The sequence below is a fragment of the Capsicum annuum genome, chromosome 12 (genome assembly GCF_002878395.1).
Source record: "Capsicum annuum cultivar UCD-10X-F1 chromosome 12, UCD10Xv1.1, whole genome shotgun sequence".
Classification (NCBI taxonomy): Eukaryota; Viridiplantae; Streptophyta; class Magnoliopsida; order Solanales; family Solanaceae; genus Capsicum; species Capsicum annuum.
In genome coordinates, this window is record NC_061122.1 from 749,935 (window position 1) to 768,413 (window position 18,479).

The 18,479-nt window shown below is 33.4% G+C and overlaps 1 protein-coding gene across 1 annotated transcript; it reads right to left on the reverse strand.

Annotated features, from left to right (window-relative positions):
- Positions 1 to 2,318: 2,318 nt before the first annotated feature.
- Positions 2,319 to 11,219, reverse strand: LOC107850945 (putative MO25-like protein At5g47540). The gene is made up of 11 exons (XM_016695806.2): positions 10,123 to 11,219; positions 7,701 to 7,862; positions 7,330 to 7,448; positions 6,456 to 6,530; positions 6,107 to 6,200; positions 5,708 to 5,767; positions 4,674 to 4,742; positions 3,191 to 3,289; positions 2,843 to 2,887; positions 2,674 to 2,776; positions 2,319 to 2,600 (listed from the first exon to the last, which is right to left on the reverse strand). Exons 1-11 carry the CDS (start codon positions 10,240 to 10,242, stop codon positions 2,524 to 2,526), a joined length of 1,023 nt encoding a protein of 340 aa, XP_016551292.1. The 5' UTR covers positions 10,243 to 11,219; the 3' UTR covers positions 2,319 to 2,523.
- Positions 11,220 to 18,479: the final 7,260 nt, after the last annotated feature.

Below are 18,479 nucleotides of genomic sequence, written 5' to 3' on the forward strand. Positions count from 1 at the left end.
CCCAAAAATACAAGTCGAGGGTAGTTTGGTAAAAGTAATTAACAAAGGTTCATAGAATATGCCTATACTAAGAGTATATGCTTTATTTTTTAATTCTTTATGTTTGGTTCGAAGGAATAAGAAATAAAAAAAATAGTATTTGTGCACTTTTAGGGATTGTTTAGTAGGAGGAATAAGAAAAATACATTCGAAATAAAGTTTGAAATTAACTTTATTTCATATTTCGTAGAAAGAATTATTTAATTTTGAAACTATTTTATTCCACTATTTGTACGAAAATAGTGGAATTACTATCCCATGAAAACGAAGGAATAAAATAATTCCACAGAATATCTCACCTCATGGGATATCCTTATTTATCCCGAGCAGTGTACCAAACGATCCCTAATAGTAACTCGTGATAGATTTGGAAGTTGGAATTTAAAATTTTAAAATTTTTGAAATTTGTAATTATATTTGGACATGCATTTGATATGAAAGAAATTCAAGTTTTGTGAATACAAATCTCAAGAACTTGAAAATATTTGAAAATCAGATATTCATAATCTGATCAAATTTCATAAATAAATATAAATTAGAATATAAACTTCTAAAATTTTGATTCAAAATCTATGATGAAACGCTTGCTTAGTTTGTTACACGAAAAGTCCCACCTAGAAGGCTGTTGATAAGTTGGTGGTGCAATTGTCATAGTAGTCAAATAATCATATATATCTAGCTCAACCCCTTTTATTTTTTTATAACCGTGATGTTTAGGCTAGATTTCGCACACATCGACTAAATCTACGGGATATCACCACCTGTCACTATCAACAAGTATCAGGTAACTCTCTGTCTACCAAGGAGCCCTTCTTTCGCGAAAACTATGCCTAATCTCTACATTTCGCAACATCTTCGACAAGGACCTGCAAATATCAATTGTTATAATACCTTTGTATCGATTTCAATTTCAAATCGTAACATATGAGAACCTTATATGGACGATTTGGTAGTCTTTTCAAAAGAAAGAACCAACCACATTCAAATTGATGTTGCGGGAACGGTTGTTTTCGGATCAAATCGATGGATGTTAGCACACGATTCTAGGGGTGTGCTGGGGCCCCGAACGTGTTTCGGACCAAAAATCGATCGAGGCCCCCCGGCAGGCTAAGAAACGGGCGAAGGTGGGCCGGCGGGGTCGACAAGGCCATCTAGGTGGTCAAACAGGCAAAACGGCGGGAATGAGCCATTTTCGAGCCAAATCGGTGGGTGTTAACCCACGATTCTCGACTTGTGGCCGAGGCCCAAGTGTGTTTTGGGTCTAAAATCAACCGAGGCTCCCCAGGGCAAACTGAGAAATGGGGTAGGGTGGGCCGTCTGGGTGGTCAGATGGGCGAAACGACGTGAACGAGCCATTTTCGAGCCAAAGTGTTGGGTGTTAGCCCACGATTCTTGAGGTGTGCTCAGGGCCCAACCGTGTTTTGGGTCGAAAATCTACCTAAGCCCCTTGACAAGCTGAGGAGCGAAGAAGGATAGGCCAGCGGGACTGTCCGGATGGTCAAACATGCAAAACGGCACGAACGGACCATTTTCGAGCCAGATAGACAAATGTTAGCCCACGGTTCTCGGGGGAATTTCAGTTTTTTCCCCTCCTTTTTAATGGGTTAGGGTAGTTTTTTCTTGATGGGCTATTAGTATTGCTAATTAAATTAACTAATTAATTAGTGTTGGCGATTCATGCGAGACGCACCGTGTAGGACGTGTGTCTACTCGTTCAACATTATGATAATTTAAATATCTACTTGTGCACACCTAAATTTGATAGACATAAATTCCAATCACACGAAGTTAAATGACATATTTATGTGTTATATCAACAACAACAACAACATACCCGGTGTATTCCTACATAGTGGGGTTTGGGGAGGGTAAAGTATACGCAGACCATACCACTACCTCAGATGAAGTAGAGAGACTGTTTCCGATAAACCCCCGACTTAGAATCGATAGCAGTATAACAAACAAAAATCATAATGCATATAAACTAGTACAATCTGCAAAATAATACTACAGCCACAAGATAAAATACTAAAAACCACAAACGAAAAACTTCAGACACAAATAAAGAACGCTCTCCTATTGTTACTGACGCACTCTCACCCTCACCCCGCTACCCTAATTTGCGCTCTCCACACCTTCCTATCAAGGGTCATGTCTTCCGCAAATCTTTTTCTGTTATATCGAGTCGAAATAAAACAAAATGATATCTTTTTCCCATGTCGTGGAGAGACTATTTCCGATAAACCCTTGGCAAATCTACACCAGCAAAATGGAGAAAGTTGTTTAAAACTGCTCTCATTGTTCAAATGAGAAACTTTATATTTCATACTGTGATGTACCAGAAATTAATGAGAAGAAATGGAACTGACAAAAGCAGGGAAAGAAACACCATATGTTTTTGGTATTAAGCCAACATACAACACAGCTCAACAACTCAGAAAACGACTCGAAAATCGAGTTCACGAGCGTTTCTCATGCTGCGTTTTATTTGTTTTCCTTCGGTTCAAGGGCTGCGATTTCTTTGACAACTTGCGCTTTGTCAGCCTCAAACTGTTCGTCCTCTGCACACAAGAATAAAGGCGAGTAAGGACAATGACGAAGCGTGGTTTCACATGACATGGTATGTTTTCGTACCTTTTTCAGTCTTAAAATCGGCAAAGAGGCGAAGGAGTTTGCTTCTGTTTGCAACAAGGATGCTAACAATATCGGGAGGCTTGTTGTGGTTTGCCGCAAATAGCTGCAAAGCTTTATAAGGTCAGAGACGAAGCATTTGATGAATGGAGTTACATGAGTAGATACGTACCTTGAAGACATGAAACGCTTCTATCTGGATACTCTTGCTCGATTCCTGCCAAAGAGGAACTCATCAATCAATATCGATAGAAGCAATACTATTTTGGAACATTTGTTAGCGACTGGCTGATGTTACGCTCCTACTTTCTCATATTAACATGTTAGATTATAATCTAAAATCAACTCATAGACATCCCGAAATCAAGACTCATAATCATGTTGAAACGTCCAAATTTAACACGGACATGGAAAGAAGATGGAAGTAACTGCACCAAAAGAACATGGACGTGGAAAGAGACACGAGGAAAGAAAAAACAAACAGTGATAGTGAGCAAGAGAAAGGAGGGGGGGTCAATACCCTGAGCAGATTCATGAGAATCCTCAAATTGTCTCTTGAACAAACATAACGAGTCATTACGGCAGAATTTGAGCGGTCCAATAACATATCTGCCAAGAGCTGCAGCAGTAAAGCAGAAAACTTTATTGTTTTGAAAAGTTAAGAAAAGTTATGTATATTTACTAAAAGTCATTTCCACAAATCATATAATTCAAACATTGAGATATGAGGAAACCAATTAAAGTTTCTAAGTCATATATTTTCTACGACACCAAAAGCCAAACCTGCATTTATATTTAAGCCTATGTAATGGTTCAGTTTTTCCTTCGAAGAATCTCACGTATCTTCTATTAATAATAACCCAAAATATACGTGCAGGAAGGACATTCCATATGCTTTTATTATCTTTTTCACCCTCCCGCCTAACCACCATACGAGAGTGTTGTTTACAAAATAATATATGGTTAAAACTTCACAGCATCGCCACGAAACAAGTGCAGCAACAAATTAGTAATATATTCTCCATGCCTCTCGACACAATTAACAAAAATAAAAGATCCCTTCTTTGTAATTTTTTTATGCAACCTTCATAGGTAGGTAGGTATCCAGCCAGCAGAAACCAGCCACCTTAATATATAATCTTCCAAAGCTCTTAGTTTACAGCAATGGCTGATATTACCACCTCGTAGACAGACTAAAATCCTTAACAGTACATTCTATCCGTATGGCATTTCCACCTCAGAGTATCTGGTGTGCCTTGTACAGATTACAACTTCCTCCTATCTTCTTAATATGAATGGTTTCCCTCCCAATACTCAACCTAAAATGTACATTACTATGTATCAGTGTTGTCAAAGGCGCTTAAGCCCGTGTTGAGTCTTTCCCCTCGCTTAATGGGCGCTTCAATGTCATCATCAAGGTTCTAAGGCATGTTTTTCCTTGTTAATGAGCCTCTTCTGAAGAGGTGACATAAAATAATTGATATTTCGTTCAGTTTCTTTGTTCATATATTTGCAGTCATGCTTATAATTATTAGTCTTGGACTAAACACACATATATACATTTGTATTGTTTCTTCTTTTGCGCATTTTTCATTAAAGCACACACTTTATTTGCGCTTAAAGCCCCAACAGACACTAGAGCTTTTTCGCGTTTTTTGCTTTTGATAACACTGCTATGTATCCTTTAAAGAGTTAATAAAACAAAACTGCGAATGAACATCCCTGAGAGGAAAAAAGGTGCAAAAAGAAGAGAAAAAGATTCTCCAACAAAATGCATATCAGCATTCAAGTCAGCAGAATATCTCACTTGTGTCAGATCCGGAGGATTTAACAAAAGAAATGCACTTCGTACGTTAATGATTCATAATGTAACTTCCCAAACTTGCACTGGAATTCTGTGCAAAATGTGACAGATTCCAAAGAAACAAACCTCATGCCAGAATTACAAGAACTATGCTATACAACCGAATATTTCCACGTCAAAGAGGGGGCAAATCCCTTACCTTGACAGCTTGTCTTCTGGTGATGTAGTTACTAGACTCGAGCAGCTTTGAGTTATACTCTGTAAAAAACTGAAACCAGAAACAGAAGACGGTGTATGAGTTAACACTACTGCCCAGGGGTCGACACATTGCCGCGAAACACTCGAGAATGAAAAATATTACTTCACAATCATGTAATCATAACAAAAGAACTTAATAGCATAAGTGGAACTAGTATTGAAGAAGTAGCTTGGGAGAATTATATATACTACAACAACAACAACAACATACCCAGTGTATTCCCACCTAGCGGGGTCTGGGGAGGGTAGAGTGTACGCAGACCATACCACTACCTCAGGTGAAGTAGAGAGATTGTTTCCGATAGGCCCCAACTTAGGACCGATAACAGTATAACAAATACAAAAAGTAAGCACATATAAACTAGTATGGTACACAAAACAAACTAACAGTATAATAAACACAAAAGATAAGTGCATAATAAACTAGTACGGGATGCAAAGAAGCCGACATCACTAGCCCCAAAAACTACAGCCACAACACTACGAACCAGAAACTCCCCTATTACTACCGCCGCGCTCCCAATCCGCGTTCTCGACACCTTCCTATCAAGGATCATGTCCTCTGTAAGCTGTAATTGCTCCATATCATGCCTAATCACCTCCCTCCAATATTTCTTCGGTCTACCTCTAGCCCGCCTAAAACCATCCATAGCCAGAGTCTCACACCTTCGCATTGGAGCATCAGGGCCCCTCCTCATCACATGCCCGAACCAACGTATTCTCACTTCTCGCAACTTATCCTCTACCGAGGCAACTCCCACCTTCTCCCGAATAATCTCATTCCTCACCCTATCTTTCCTGGTATGTCCACACATCCATCGCAATATTCGCATCTCCGCCACCTTCACCTTTTGGATGTGGGAGTTCTATATACACTACAAAGAATAAAGCCACAGGCAGCATAATTCTTCCAAAAAACAATATGCTTGGACACGTTCAATACAAACACGTATCCAAATAATTAACTTTCATTACCCAGTCATAATTCTTCGAAAGAAATTCAGCTACTGTTGATTTGTGCCTTGTCAAGAGTTCCTGAGCAAGAAGTACAAGCCGGTCACGATAATATCACAGTAGTCATGATAAGCTAGTTCTTACGGAATAGGAAAAGCTACAATTTGCAGAACCACTTTGCAAAAAAGTGTTTGCATCTAGGAGAAGCAAATCACCCCATTCCACAATAACTGTCTCGTATAAATATGGATGACAGCATTGGTGAATGAATTCCCATGAAACTAATACAGTACTTCTTATTGAATATTTTCTACTTTAAAGTAACAAAAAGGCTTCACTTTCTGCTTTTTCTCCTAACTTAATGAGGGGTGATAGCGAAGGAGAAGTATTATTCCGGAATCATGATCAAGAGCGTTTAACCTTAAATGTGGCAGCAGCATCAGCAGCAATGTCAAAATTTGGCAGCTGAATATAATCGAAAAACTTCTTCATATGCTCAGACTCCAAGACATACCTAAAAAAACAAAGAGCAAATGCAAGTTCTCAGAAAAAAGACACATTTAGTAACCTGGAGCTACTCTTTTATGTTTCCATCCAAGCCATAGTCATGGACTAGAAAGAGATTACTCCAAGAAACTAGTAATTATTTCACCAGAAGATCAGAAAAACAAATCAACACACGCCAATAAACTTAAAAGGAGCAAAGAAAAAAAAATTGACAGTTCACAAAAAGACGAAAAAAAAACTCAAATAGGTTCATGTGGCTTACTTTGCGACACTTTGGTGGCGAATGCATTCCCTCAACATTGCACCATAATGCAAAGCCATATCTGTATTCTCATACCTAGATGACAGGCAAAAAGGATCATCAGAAAACAGCAAACACACGGCCAGGAGATTAGCAACAGGAATCCTCAGAAACATCTTTTGCCCCCACGAACGTCAAAGTCCTAGAACCTATCCAATAAACTGCTTGCAAAAACGCAGCAGAAAAATACCACCTGATAACATTTGACTAGCCACGAAGATGACATTATAAAGGTCCAGTAAATACTTTCATTTGGACTAATAAGGAAAATAAGGTTTGAGCTTAATCTCAATTTAATTTAAGCTATCCAACAAAATGCAGCGGAAAAATACTATCTCGTTCCATTTATGTGATAAAACTTGACTGGCCACGCAGATGACATCATAAAGGTCCATTAAATACTCACATTTGGAGTAATAAAGAAAATAAGGTCTGCACTTAATCTCAATTTTATTCTTGCATTGTCGTGGTGTAGAGTTGATATTTCTAGAGGATCAGAAAGGAAAGTGTTTCAAGCAAAAGAAAATCTTGATGACAAGGATTAAACACAAAATGAAGAACAGAAAATAAGGACTACAAGAACTTCTTTTTACCTGTACAAGGAAAAGAAAGAACCTCGAGTCTAAAGGTCCATATCTAAAAAATGAGTTCTTTTATCCAAATAATCTAACCTAGCTTTCACATGGATACAGATTAGAAACGTCTGCCCGAAAGTTAAGGTAAGAAAAACTAAAGCATATGGAGAACTAGTAAACACGACGCATTTGACAATGCCGGACAAAGCATCATACTAGCAAGACACCACATTTTGAACATCTTGTTTACTGTAGCTTACCCTAATATTAATTTGTCCATCAGGTCAATGTTTGCTTCCAAGTAATCACAAGCAATCAGCCGTGACTGAACCTGCTGCCTCTGCAGATTTGCTACAACTTGAGTAGCATCTTTGCGGGTCTGTGAAATAGAAACATCATTTAATAGGACAATAAGGAGAAGACAAAAGGCAAGACAACAGGCTTAACAGAAATGAAACCACAATTCAAAATGATCCAATAATGTAGTAGAACCATCATAAAGATCAGAGAACAAAAAACAGATTACACTCTCTCCAAGAAAGAAAACATAAATAAAACCCTGCTGACGTGACAATAACGAGACAATCTGACCGTAAGCAACTTTCTGAACCCAAAGGAGATGTTAACTTACCTCTAAATTCAAATTGGGGAGACAATTAATTATCAGCCGAAGCGTGTTCTCTCTGAAGAATTCTTGGGTCAACTGAGCACAAGCCTCAGCAAGAGGTTCGGATTCACCATTCCCATAAAGAATAATCTTTAATTCCCGGATTGACTTGCTTAACTCCAACATCTGCAGATACGTATTTAAGAATAAAAAGTGTATAACTTGATTAACCAAAAATGCATAACACATATAATACTAAACATAATCAAAACGAAATAATAGTTCATACTTCATATAACCGTACTGTGATATATATATATATCCCAAATTATTAAGAATCTATATCAGCGACATTCAAAATAGTGGCATTGTCACTGACTCACTGTTGATTCAATCACAATATTCCAAAACGTAGAGAACAAATCAATTCTACCGCATATCACTAGAAAGAACTTATCCACCACTTCCATTCTTTTTTTAGCAATTAGAGTTCCACAAAATAACATAAAATTTTGATACAAGAAAATGACCTGATCCAAATTGCGTTAACTAAAGCTATTGCATTCCTCAAAAAATCACAAAGCAATCTAATTCAAAAGATCCATTCAACCAAATTGAACCAAATCAATCCACTACAGAATTAAAAATTAAATTTTGATCACAAGCACATGAACCAGATCCAAATTGGACCAACTAAAGCTATCCCATTTCTGAAATTTCCACAAAGCAAGTTAATTCAAAAGAACCAAATCAATCGATTTCAGTCACAAACCAAATTAATTGAGTTTGGCTGTATGAATCTTCTATATCCATTCTGCCAAATTCAGATCACTTTCTTACAAACTAGCCAATTCAAAAAACACTTACTCCAACAAGTAATCAATCAATCATCAACTATGCCTCAAATCCAAACTAGTTAGGCGCTCAAAGATATAATTCCTTGTATATTTTGCTCTAGGTCCTGTTTTTCTTCAGATACAAGATATGACAAGGTAACAATTTTTCTAAAATAAAAATAAAAATCAAACCTTTTCTTCTCGTTTGCTATCACGAGTGTCAAGAACCCGCTCAACATACATAAGAAAATCACAAATAAGCTAATTTAAAAGCATTGAACTAAATCAATCAACTTCAATCTCAAACCAAATTAGTTGAGGTCGGCTATATGAATCCTCTATATCCATTTCTGCTCAATTCAGCTCATTAATTCACAAACTAAGCCAATTTCAAAAGTCTCACCCCAAACAAAAAGGAAGCCACCAATTAAAAGAGCAAGACAAATTATGCAATGTAACAATCAATCAACAAATAACAACAACGTACCCAGCGTAATCTAACGAGTAGGGTCTAAGGAGGGTAGTATGTACACAACCTTACCCCTTCAAAGGTAAAGAGGCTATTTCCAATAGACCCTCAAACTCAAGTAAATGTGACAATCAATCATTTCAACTAAAAAATCAAAAATTTCAAACTCTTTCTTCTCGTTTTCCCTCACCAGTGTCATTAACTCCCTCAACATACATAAGAAGATCACTAAACAAGCAAATTCAAAAGCATTGACTCAAACCAAATTAGTTGAGGCCGGGTATATGAATCCTCTATATCCATTTCTACTCAATTCAACTCATTAATTCACAAACTAAGGCAATTGCAAAAACCTCACCTCAACAAACAAAAAAGCAAGACAAAATAGACAATGCGACAATCAATCGTCAACTAAAAAAATCAAAAATTTCAAACTTGTTCTTCTCACTTTTGCCTCACGAGTATCACTAACCCGCTCTACATACTTAAGAACACCACAAAACAAGCTAATTCAAAAGCATTGACTCATACAGTCTCAAACCTAATTAGTTGACGTCGGCTATATGAATCCTCTAAATACAATTCTGCTCAAATCCTCTTACTAATTCACAAACTAAAGTCAATTTCAAAAGTCTCACCCTCAACAAACAAATTAGCAAGACAAATTAGACAATATAACAATAACCAAAAGAATCAAGAATTTCAAACTTTTCCTTCTCGTTTTCTCATCACTCATTAACTTCCTCAACATACATAAGACGATAACAACACAAGCTAGACGATACCAAAACAAGCTAATGCACAAGCATTGACTCACACAAATTAGTTGAGGACGGTATATAAAAGGCAGCTGGTGCACCCAAGCTCCCTTTATATGCACGGTCTGGGGAAGGGCTAGACCACAAGGGTCTATTATACGCAACCTTACCTAGCATTTCTGCCAGAAGCTATTTCAACGGCTTGAACACGTAACCTCCTAGTCACATGAAAAGTCGGTTATATGAATCCTCTACATCTATTTCTACTCAATTCATCTCACTAATTCACAAACTAAAGCCAATTTCAAAAGCAATTCAAATTACACAATGTAACAACCAATCAATCAATCAATGATCAACTAAAAAATTCAAAAATTTCAAACCTTTTCTTCTCGTTTCCCTTCACGAGTATCATTAACCCGTTCAACAAACATAAGTAGCTCACGAGTCTGACGAACAACATCAACAGGAGTCTTTGGTTTAGTCTTAAACAGTGCCTTCATCTTTGTACCATCACCAGCACCAAAACTATTCTCTCTGAACGATGTCGCAGCAGCAGCCACTGCCGGAATTGGGGATGAGAGCCTCTGCACCACATTTTGTTGTGGCTCAGAAGCTCTCCCCCCTTTCTGCCCTGATAAACAGAGTCCTATTTTGCTAGATTTTCCCTTCACACACCAATAAAAATCCAAACTTTTTGCTTGAATTTCCCTCACACACCAATAAAACTCAAATCCTTTTGCTTAATTTTCCCACAAACCAATAAAAATAAAAAATCAAACCTTTTTGCTAGAATTTCCCTCACACACTAATAAAAATCATAACTTTATGCTTGATTTTCCCTCACACTAATAAAAATCAAAACTTTTTGCTTGATTTTCCCTTCACACACTAATAAAAATCGTAACTTTTTGCTTAATTTTCCACTCACACTAATAACAAATCAAATCTTTTTGCTTGATTTTCCCTCACACACTAATAACAATCAATAAAAAAACCAAACCTTTTTGCTTTGATTTTCCCTTCTACACCAATAAAAATCAAACCTTTTGTTGAATTCTTGATGTTCAATGGCTGTTACACTTCATGGGGTTCCATTTTTACTCATTTTTTGGCCAAGATTTGATGAGATTTTTGTGGGGTTTGTGAGTTTGGTCCTGATAAACCAATAAAAATCAAATCTTTAATGTACCAATTGAATTCTTGAATTGTTTTAGAGTGGTTTAATGGTAGTTACACTTGATGGGGTTGGATTTTTACTCATTTTTTGATCAAGATTTGGTGAGGATTTTTGTGGGGTTTTGGAGAAAATGAATCTTGATTTGATCTATGGTGGGTTCAGGTGAGTAGTTCAAATTGTATACTAGTATTTGTAGTTTTCTCATATGCCAAAAATTCTTATTACACATCACTTTACATTTTCTCTTTTATTTACCCTCACTAGCATTGTCACTCGCGAGCTCGTCGGATTGGACTTGCCTATTTTCACTTTGAGCTCATCAAATTAGACTTATTATTCTCTTTATGAGCTCGACGAATCGAATTTATCTACTTTTACTTTCATCTCATCAGACAGAACTTATTTTCTTTCACTTTAAACTCGTTGGATCGAACTTGTCTGTTCTCAATTTTATGATCGTCGGATTGGACTTATCTCTTTTCACTTTAACCTTGTCGGATCGGACTTGTCTATTTTCAATCTGAGCTCGTTGCAACGAACTTGTCGACTGCTTTTTCTGTTTTTTTATTGTTACGAGTTATTGTAAAAGAACAAAATTATTCAATGGACACTCAAAGAATAGTGGTTGTGGATTTTATGATCGCTATAAAGAAAAGCTTACCATATTTTAATCATATATAAATAGTATATTTTTTCGTCAAAGGGAGTTCGGCCGAACCCCCTAACCATGGCTGGCTCCGCCTCTGACCCCTAGCCTTTCCATCTTCACGCAACATTGCTCTGTTAGGCTTTTGCATAGTGCGAAAAAATCTCCTTTATTACCTTCCGTTGGATTTTAGTGTGTTTGATCATTCTCTCGAATCAATTATTTATTTTTGGTAGGAACATTTTTGCTTCTTTTTTTTTTTTTCAAATTCAAATATATCAAATCTAAAATAGAATAATGTACATCAAAAACAAAAAAAGGAAATGTATATTCTTCAAAAATGTGTTGATCAGACAATAAAATTGGAAAATTACAAAAATAAATGTACAAGTCATCTATGAAAAAGAATATACTAGTATACATTTTTGATGATTATGTTAAAATCCTAAATTACCATTTATTACTTTCAATCCTTCCTACTATGAACACTAATAAGAAATCTTTAATTCTAAAATATTATAGCAACCAGATTTATGATTCTCATTTTCTTTAAATTTCTCATTTAATATTCGATAATTCTTATTTGGATTGAATCTAATTCTTGTATTATAAGACCTATATCTGAGGGGATGTGTGACGTATTCAACCAAATTTATTTATTTTTATAATTTGAGAATCCGAGATTTCAAATTAAAGATGGATTGATATTCAATTGTGTCCTAATATTATTTCAAGTTTTCATGGAAGTTTTTAAGCAGTAACTAACAATAACTAACTATTAATTAAACAACAAAAAGAGATGAAAAGTGAAAAAGTTGATTTCATTAAAATAATAGTAACTATATATATATAAAGCTTAAAAGATGGGGTCAATTCATGAATATTAAAATGGAATTATTAATCATAAAGAATTGTTTGTCAAACCTTTATTGATTTGTTTAACAATTATTGTGTATCAATGATCTTAACATAATAATTTTTGTAAGTCATTTTCAATAGATCAATTACTATTTTATTCAAGTGATTACCCTAAAGATGGCACGTTGCAGCAATAATGAAACTTTTTTATTAGAACCATGTCAATATATATTTTTATTTTTATTCATAGTGTTTATGTCAAATAAATATATATATATATATTTGTAAGCTATACGTATTAGGTAAGTGTATTCATTTAAATTTGTAATTGTTCAGTTAAATTGTATTCTTTAAATTGATATATTTCTTGTTTAGGTAGTTGTTCGATCAATAAATATTAACTAGGAATCATCAAAGAATATGTTGAATTGGAAAAGATCCTTCTTGACGGAAAGTTTTGATTTTGAGTTCTATTAACAAAAGAAGTTTTAATACGAGAGTACTTCTATTTTAATGGACTCAAAGTGCTTAATCTGAATTCGTTAAAACGATTGATTCTGAATATCGAATACAATTGAAAAAAAAAGTATCTAAGTTAATATTCGATTTTGATTCCTATTAGAAAAATATGTGCGTAGAGAAAAATCAAATGGAAGAATAACCTAACAAATCTATATTAATCTATAATTAGTAGGAACATTAACACTTGTTATTATTATTATTTAATTTGTTCACAAGTCAACTAGTATCATTTTTTAATACTAGTTTAGATATACGCGCCTTGCGCGTGTATCTCAATTTAGTGAGTTTAATTTTACAAAATCATTCAATTATAAAAAGCACGACGGTGTTTCAAAATATTTATTATACTTTTTGTTTGTTAGCATCTTGATATTAGGACAATTTTTAGTTATTATCCAAAGTAGAAATTAGTCAATTGAAAAGCATATATGTTAGTTTAAACACAAGAAAATTTATAAAGGAGAGTACATTCTCTTTCACCTCTTCTCTCTTTCTTTAATCTTCTTAATCTCTTCTCTAATTTCATATCAACACAATTATCCTTTTGTTTGGATTGTTTAGGCGTGTCAGCTTCTTCAGAAGCTTCCTCAACTAATCCGTTCAACCCAATTAATTTATCAACCATTTTTAATATATTGAGAAGATTTCTCAAAAGATATTTTTGTTAACTAACATTTATATTTAGGATTTTATAATAGTAGGTAGATAGATTAAACTCGATTTGGCATGAATAATGTACTTGATCTACTTTCAAACTTAATTAGTAAGCTTAAAATTGAAATATTCGACTATAATCCTAAATTTATATGTTCATTTTTAAACAAAAGTTATGCATATCAAGATTCAACACTTACTATAACCGTTATATTTAGAACTCAACTAACAACTTTAATTAAAGATTCAACCATAATACTAAAGAAATACTTAAATAACATAGCTAAAACAAAGCACAGTTAAACAAAGGAAGGAAAAAAAAAAAAGAGACAAACCTTTGATATTTTTGACTACTTCATTTGGTGACGACTTGCTTATTTCTTTCAATTTTTGATAAAAGAATTTCTATTGAAAAAGAAACACGAGAGATTATCAAAAAAGAAGAATTCATTGCCTTGTTAATTATTTAATCAGAATTTACATATAATCTTTAAAGTTATTAATTAAAAGAAATAAAGAAAGATGGAGAAGATGATAATAATGAATACACACAAAAAAAGACAACTTTAATTAATAGCTAAATAAGAAGAAAAAGTAGAAGTAGAGGTATGTTTCTAGTAGTTTTTTATCCAAAATATTAGTTAAATAGAATTGTAGACTTATATATATATATATACACACACACATATATATATATATAAAAGGTAAAATTCTAATTGATTTAGAAGTGTTAAATATTATGAATTCTTACTTAAATTAAATAATCAAACCAAAAAATTTATAACTGAAATTAATTGTTAACACAATTTTGATGGAAGATGGGAAAGGTTTTTTGGGTTTTTATTATTATATTTCCTTTTTAGTTTCACACATTGTATCACTATTTTTTTTATGGAAGAAAAATCTTTTTCTTTTTTCTTTTTTGGTTTTTGAATATGATTAGGTTTTGTAGATATTGGAAAAGAAATTATATTTCTAAGACCCTTCACACTTTTAATATATTATAGATATAGATATAGATTATAGATTATAGATTGTTTTGAAAAGTGATTTCTTTTGAAAATCTCAAGGGACACAAAATCTTCAAAATAATATACAAAGTACCTTAGCTTTTGTTTGTTTAAAAAATCATGTTTGTTTAATTTTATCAGGCAGATTTTAAGGAAAAGAAATTATTTCCATAAATTGAAAGAACTTTTAGAAAAAACTCAACCTTTTTCCGTCCGTAAAACCAACAATAATAATATATTAGGTGTAATTTCGTAAATTAAGTACAGGGAAAATTCAAAAAATAACATAGATTTAGAAAAATGCATCCATCAATTCTGAAAATATTATTTCTAAGTTTACCATGTTCTTAAAAACTCAATATTCTATTCTTCTTCTAATTAACATGATCGCGTGATAATCAAAGGCAGAGCTATAATGTAAGATGAGGGTTCGATCGAATCTAATAACTTTTGAGTATATCGCGTATTTATATTAAAAAATACAAACATATGTATTTATCCAATATAAATTGGAATGTGGAAATGTGGGGATATCCAATATAAAATGTCCTTTTAGTGAAGAACAATTGTGTCTATTCCTACCATTGCTTTACATCAATTTGGTGCATCATTTTTCTTTCTTTTTTCAAGTTCGAGTCCTAAAAAAGAAAGTAATTATTTTGCATTTTTTTTTATAATCAGCGTCTGATATCTCTATGGGGTTCTGATTATTCTGAATTTATGTCGTATAAAGTCCATTAAAGAGAGAAAGGTGCAGCAATCTTATCTATTCACCATAATTCTTGGTAGTATATATTTGAAAGGTCTAAACAGTGGCGGAATCAAGATTTTCATTGAGAAGGTTAGAAGTAAACATACAGACTGATCGAAGGGAGTTCAACATCCAATATATACATAAAAATATTTTTGACCATATAAAAATAGTATAATTTTTCGTCGAGGGGTTCAAAACAACTCCCTGCAATATCCAAGGTGGCTCCATCATTGTGTCTAAAAAACCCCATAACAAAATTTGTATGGCGTATTCAAATTCAAATTAGTCAAATGAATGAATTTTAAATATCGAATGATTAAATCAAATCAAGTTAGAGGTATATGGAGTAGTTGTACAATGAATTAAATAAAAGACCTTTCCACCTTGAAGCCTGAAGGTCACATGAATAATCTATAGTTTGGCCACTCGTTTTTTTATTTTTAATTTTGGTCTTACTACCTATTTCCAAACACATCTATTTATACAATCTATCTTTTTGTTTCTTCCATTCATTATTACAATCTTTGAATATGAAATTAAAATGAAAGAGGTCCTTTTCAACTAATTTAGCTAGAATAGTCCTCAGATGGATAGGATTAAAAAAATTGTTTTCCAGCTTAACTGATTAAAAGCTTAAAATAAGTGTTTATAAATTAAACATATAAGTGTTTGGATAGAAGTACTGAAATTGAAAAAAAGTTGTTGATGTGTTTGGTAAACAAGTGATGTTAAACACTTTTTTATTGTTAAAATGACTTAAATGTCCTTAAAATTGTTAACACCATAAATAAGGTGAATTATTTATAATTTTTAATTCTAAAATAAAATTTTTGAACAAACCTCCGATGTAATAATGGATTTGATGAAAACAAAGAAAAAAGATGAAGAGGACATTAGAGGGAAGAGAGGAAGTGAAGTGCCAAAGAGAAAAAAGAAAAAAATATAGATTTAAAGGCTATAAGTTAGGATATAATTGAAATTGGTGAAAAATATAAGGGATAAAAAGGTAAATGTTATGGTCAAATCTAAAAGAATTTTAATCTAAAAAACAAAAAGCTGGTGTACCTAGCTTCTCACTTTTTAATTTTTTTAATCAGTTTTTAGTTTTTTTTAATCACTTTTTAATTTTACCAAACATCTTAAAAAGCTAAAAAGAGATTAAAAACTAGTTTGACCAAATTTTAATTCCATCCAAACGGGCTCTCTAGTCAGGATATACCATGGAATATCAACTTTGCTTTGTGTTTCTCATAATGCATTCCTTTTATTAATCGTGGTGACGTGATGTTCGAGTCAGCTTGCACGCACCTCGATTCCTCCCACCAACAACATATTTAATCGTGATGTTCGAGTTAGCTTGCATACATCTCGATTCAAATTAGCTTGCATACACCTCGATTAATTTCATAAGATACTCATCACCTCCCACCAGCAGCAACAGATTAATAGCGATTAATCGTGATGTTTGAATCAGCTTGCATACACCTCGATTAGTTTCAGAAGATACCTATCACCTCCCACCAGCAACAGATATCAAATAAATCTATCCACCAAAACTAGAACGGATGAAAAGAAATCACCTAATGTTATTTTAATGTCGTTGTCTCCAATAACGGAGCCAGAATTTTTTTAAGGGGGTCAGAAGTAAATATAAGAACTAATCAAAGGGGATTCAGCCTCTACTGTATATACATAGAAAATAATTTTAACTATGTATAAATAGTAAAAAAAATTCGTCGAAGGAGATTGAGATGAACCCCCTCGGCCAAGTATAGCTCCGCCCCTGATTGTCTCCCTTCGTTAGTTTAATTATAGACAACTTCTACCTCTAAAATTTCTCATATTTGGATTGTAAAACTTGTATATCACATCTATGAAATATGCAACTTCTAATGATATAATGAGAGCTTAATGCACGGAGCTGCTCATTCTAGAACTCCATAATTTAAACTCCTGATTGATACTCGTATTTTCGTAGATCAACATAATATCATCTAGAACTAATAAATACCATGTATTGTGAGGATTATATATTCAATATAAATGATCCAAATGACTTAATGTTGATTTAGACTCCAAATTGAAAACTTTGTCCAAAACGAAAGGGATACAACAATTTCAAATAATGTATACAGAACAAAACAAAAATATTCATATTTCTTTACGTTTATTACAAGAGTTACAAACGTTACACATCCTAACTACCAGAAAATTCAAACAAGTATTATAACCCTACAAATTTGACTAGTTAAAATATTTCCTTCACGAATTTAGGATGAGTTTTGCGAGTTCAACTAAAGTTATTGTTGTTTTCGTCTGATTAAAAAAATTGCAGTAGATTGACAGAGAACGTAAAACTAAATGCTAAGTTCCCGCAAAATATATTTCAAACAGTATATGCATATATCATAAGATCACATTTTATTCTCAACAAATATAAGATTGGTTTGGTTCTAATTAGTTGCTTTTATCTGGATTAAAATAAAAGGAATTTTGTGTTAAGGCTGAAAGCCAGCATAAAACTAATCAATTTCACGAGGAATCCTCATAATACATACAAAAAGTTCAAAACATGCACATGTCAAAATGAGTACATTGATCACGTATATTCTGAATTCACAAACTCAAGATTCTAAATTCTTCGAATTATAACCGATTCATATCTTGATCAATATATACATATACAAAAAATATTAAAATAAAATATATATATATATATATATATATATATATATATATGATAATTGGTTTAGAAGAGTATCTAAAGAAACTGAAGCCGTATTTAGACTAGCAGTTATCGCAGATTTTGAAAAATCAACTAGAGAAGGCATATATATATATATATATATACACACCCCATAATACATAAGATCACGTTTGTTCTGAATTCACTGAGTCGAGATCCTGAATTCATCGAGTCACTAACCAATACATATCTCGAAAAATATATACAGATACAAAAACATTCAAACAATACATAGTCCATAAGATCACGTTTGTTCTGGATCCGCCGACTCAAGATCCTGAATTCATCAAGTCACTAACCAATACATATCTCGAACAATATATACATATACTAAAAACATCCATATATCATAAAATTAGGTTTATTCTGA

Coding starts and splice junctions, on each gene's coding strand:
- LOC107850945 (XM_016695806.2), bottom strand. CDS start 10,242: ATGAAGGCACTGTTTAAGACTAAACCAAAGACTCCTGTTGATGTTGTT. Junction 6,201..6,455: donor CGCCACCAAAGTGTCGCAAA/GTAAGCCACATG, acceptor TTGTTTTTTTAG/GTATGTCTTGGAGTCTGAGC. Junction 2,888..3,190: donor TTCTCATGAATCTGCTCAGG/GTATTGACCCCC, acceptor CCTCTTTGGCAG/GAATCGAGCAAGAGTATCCA.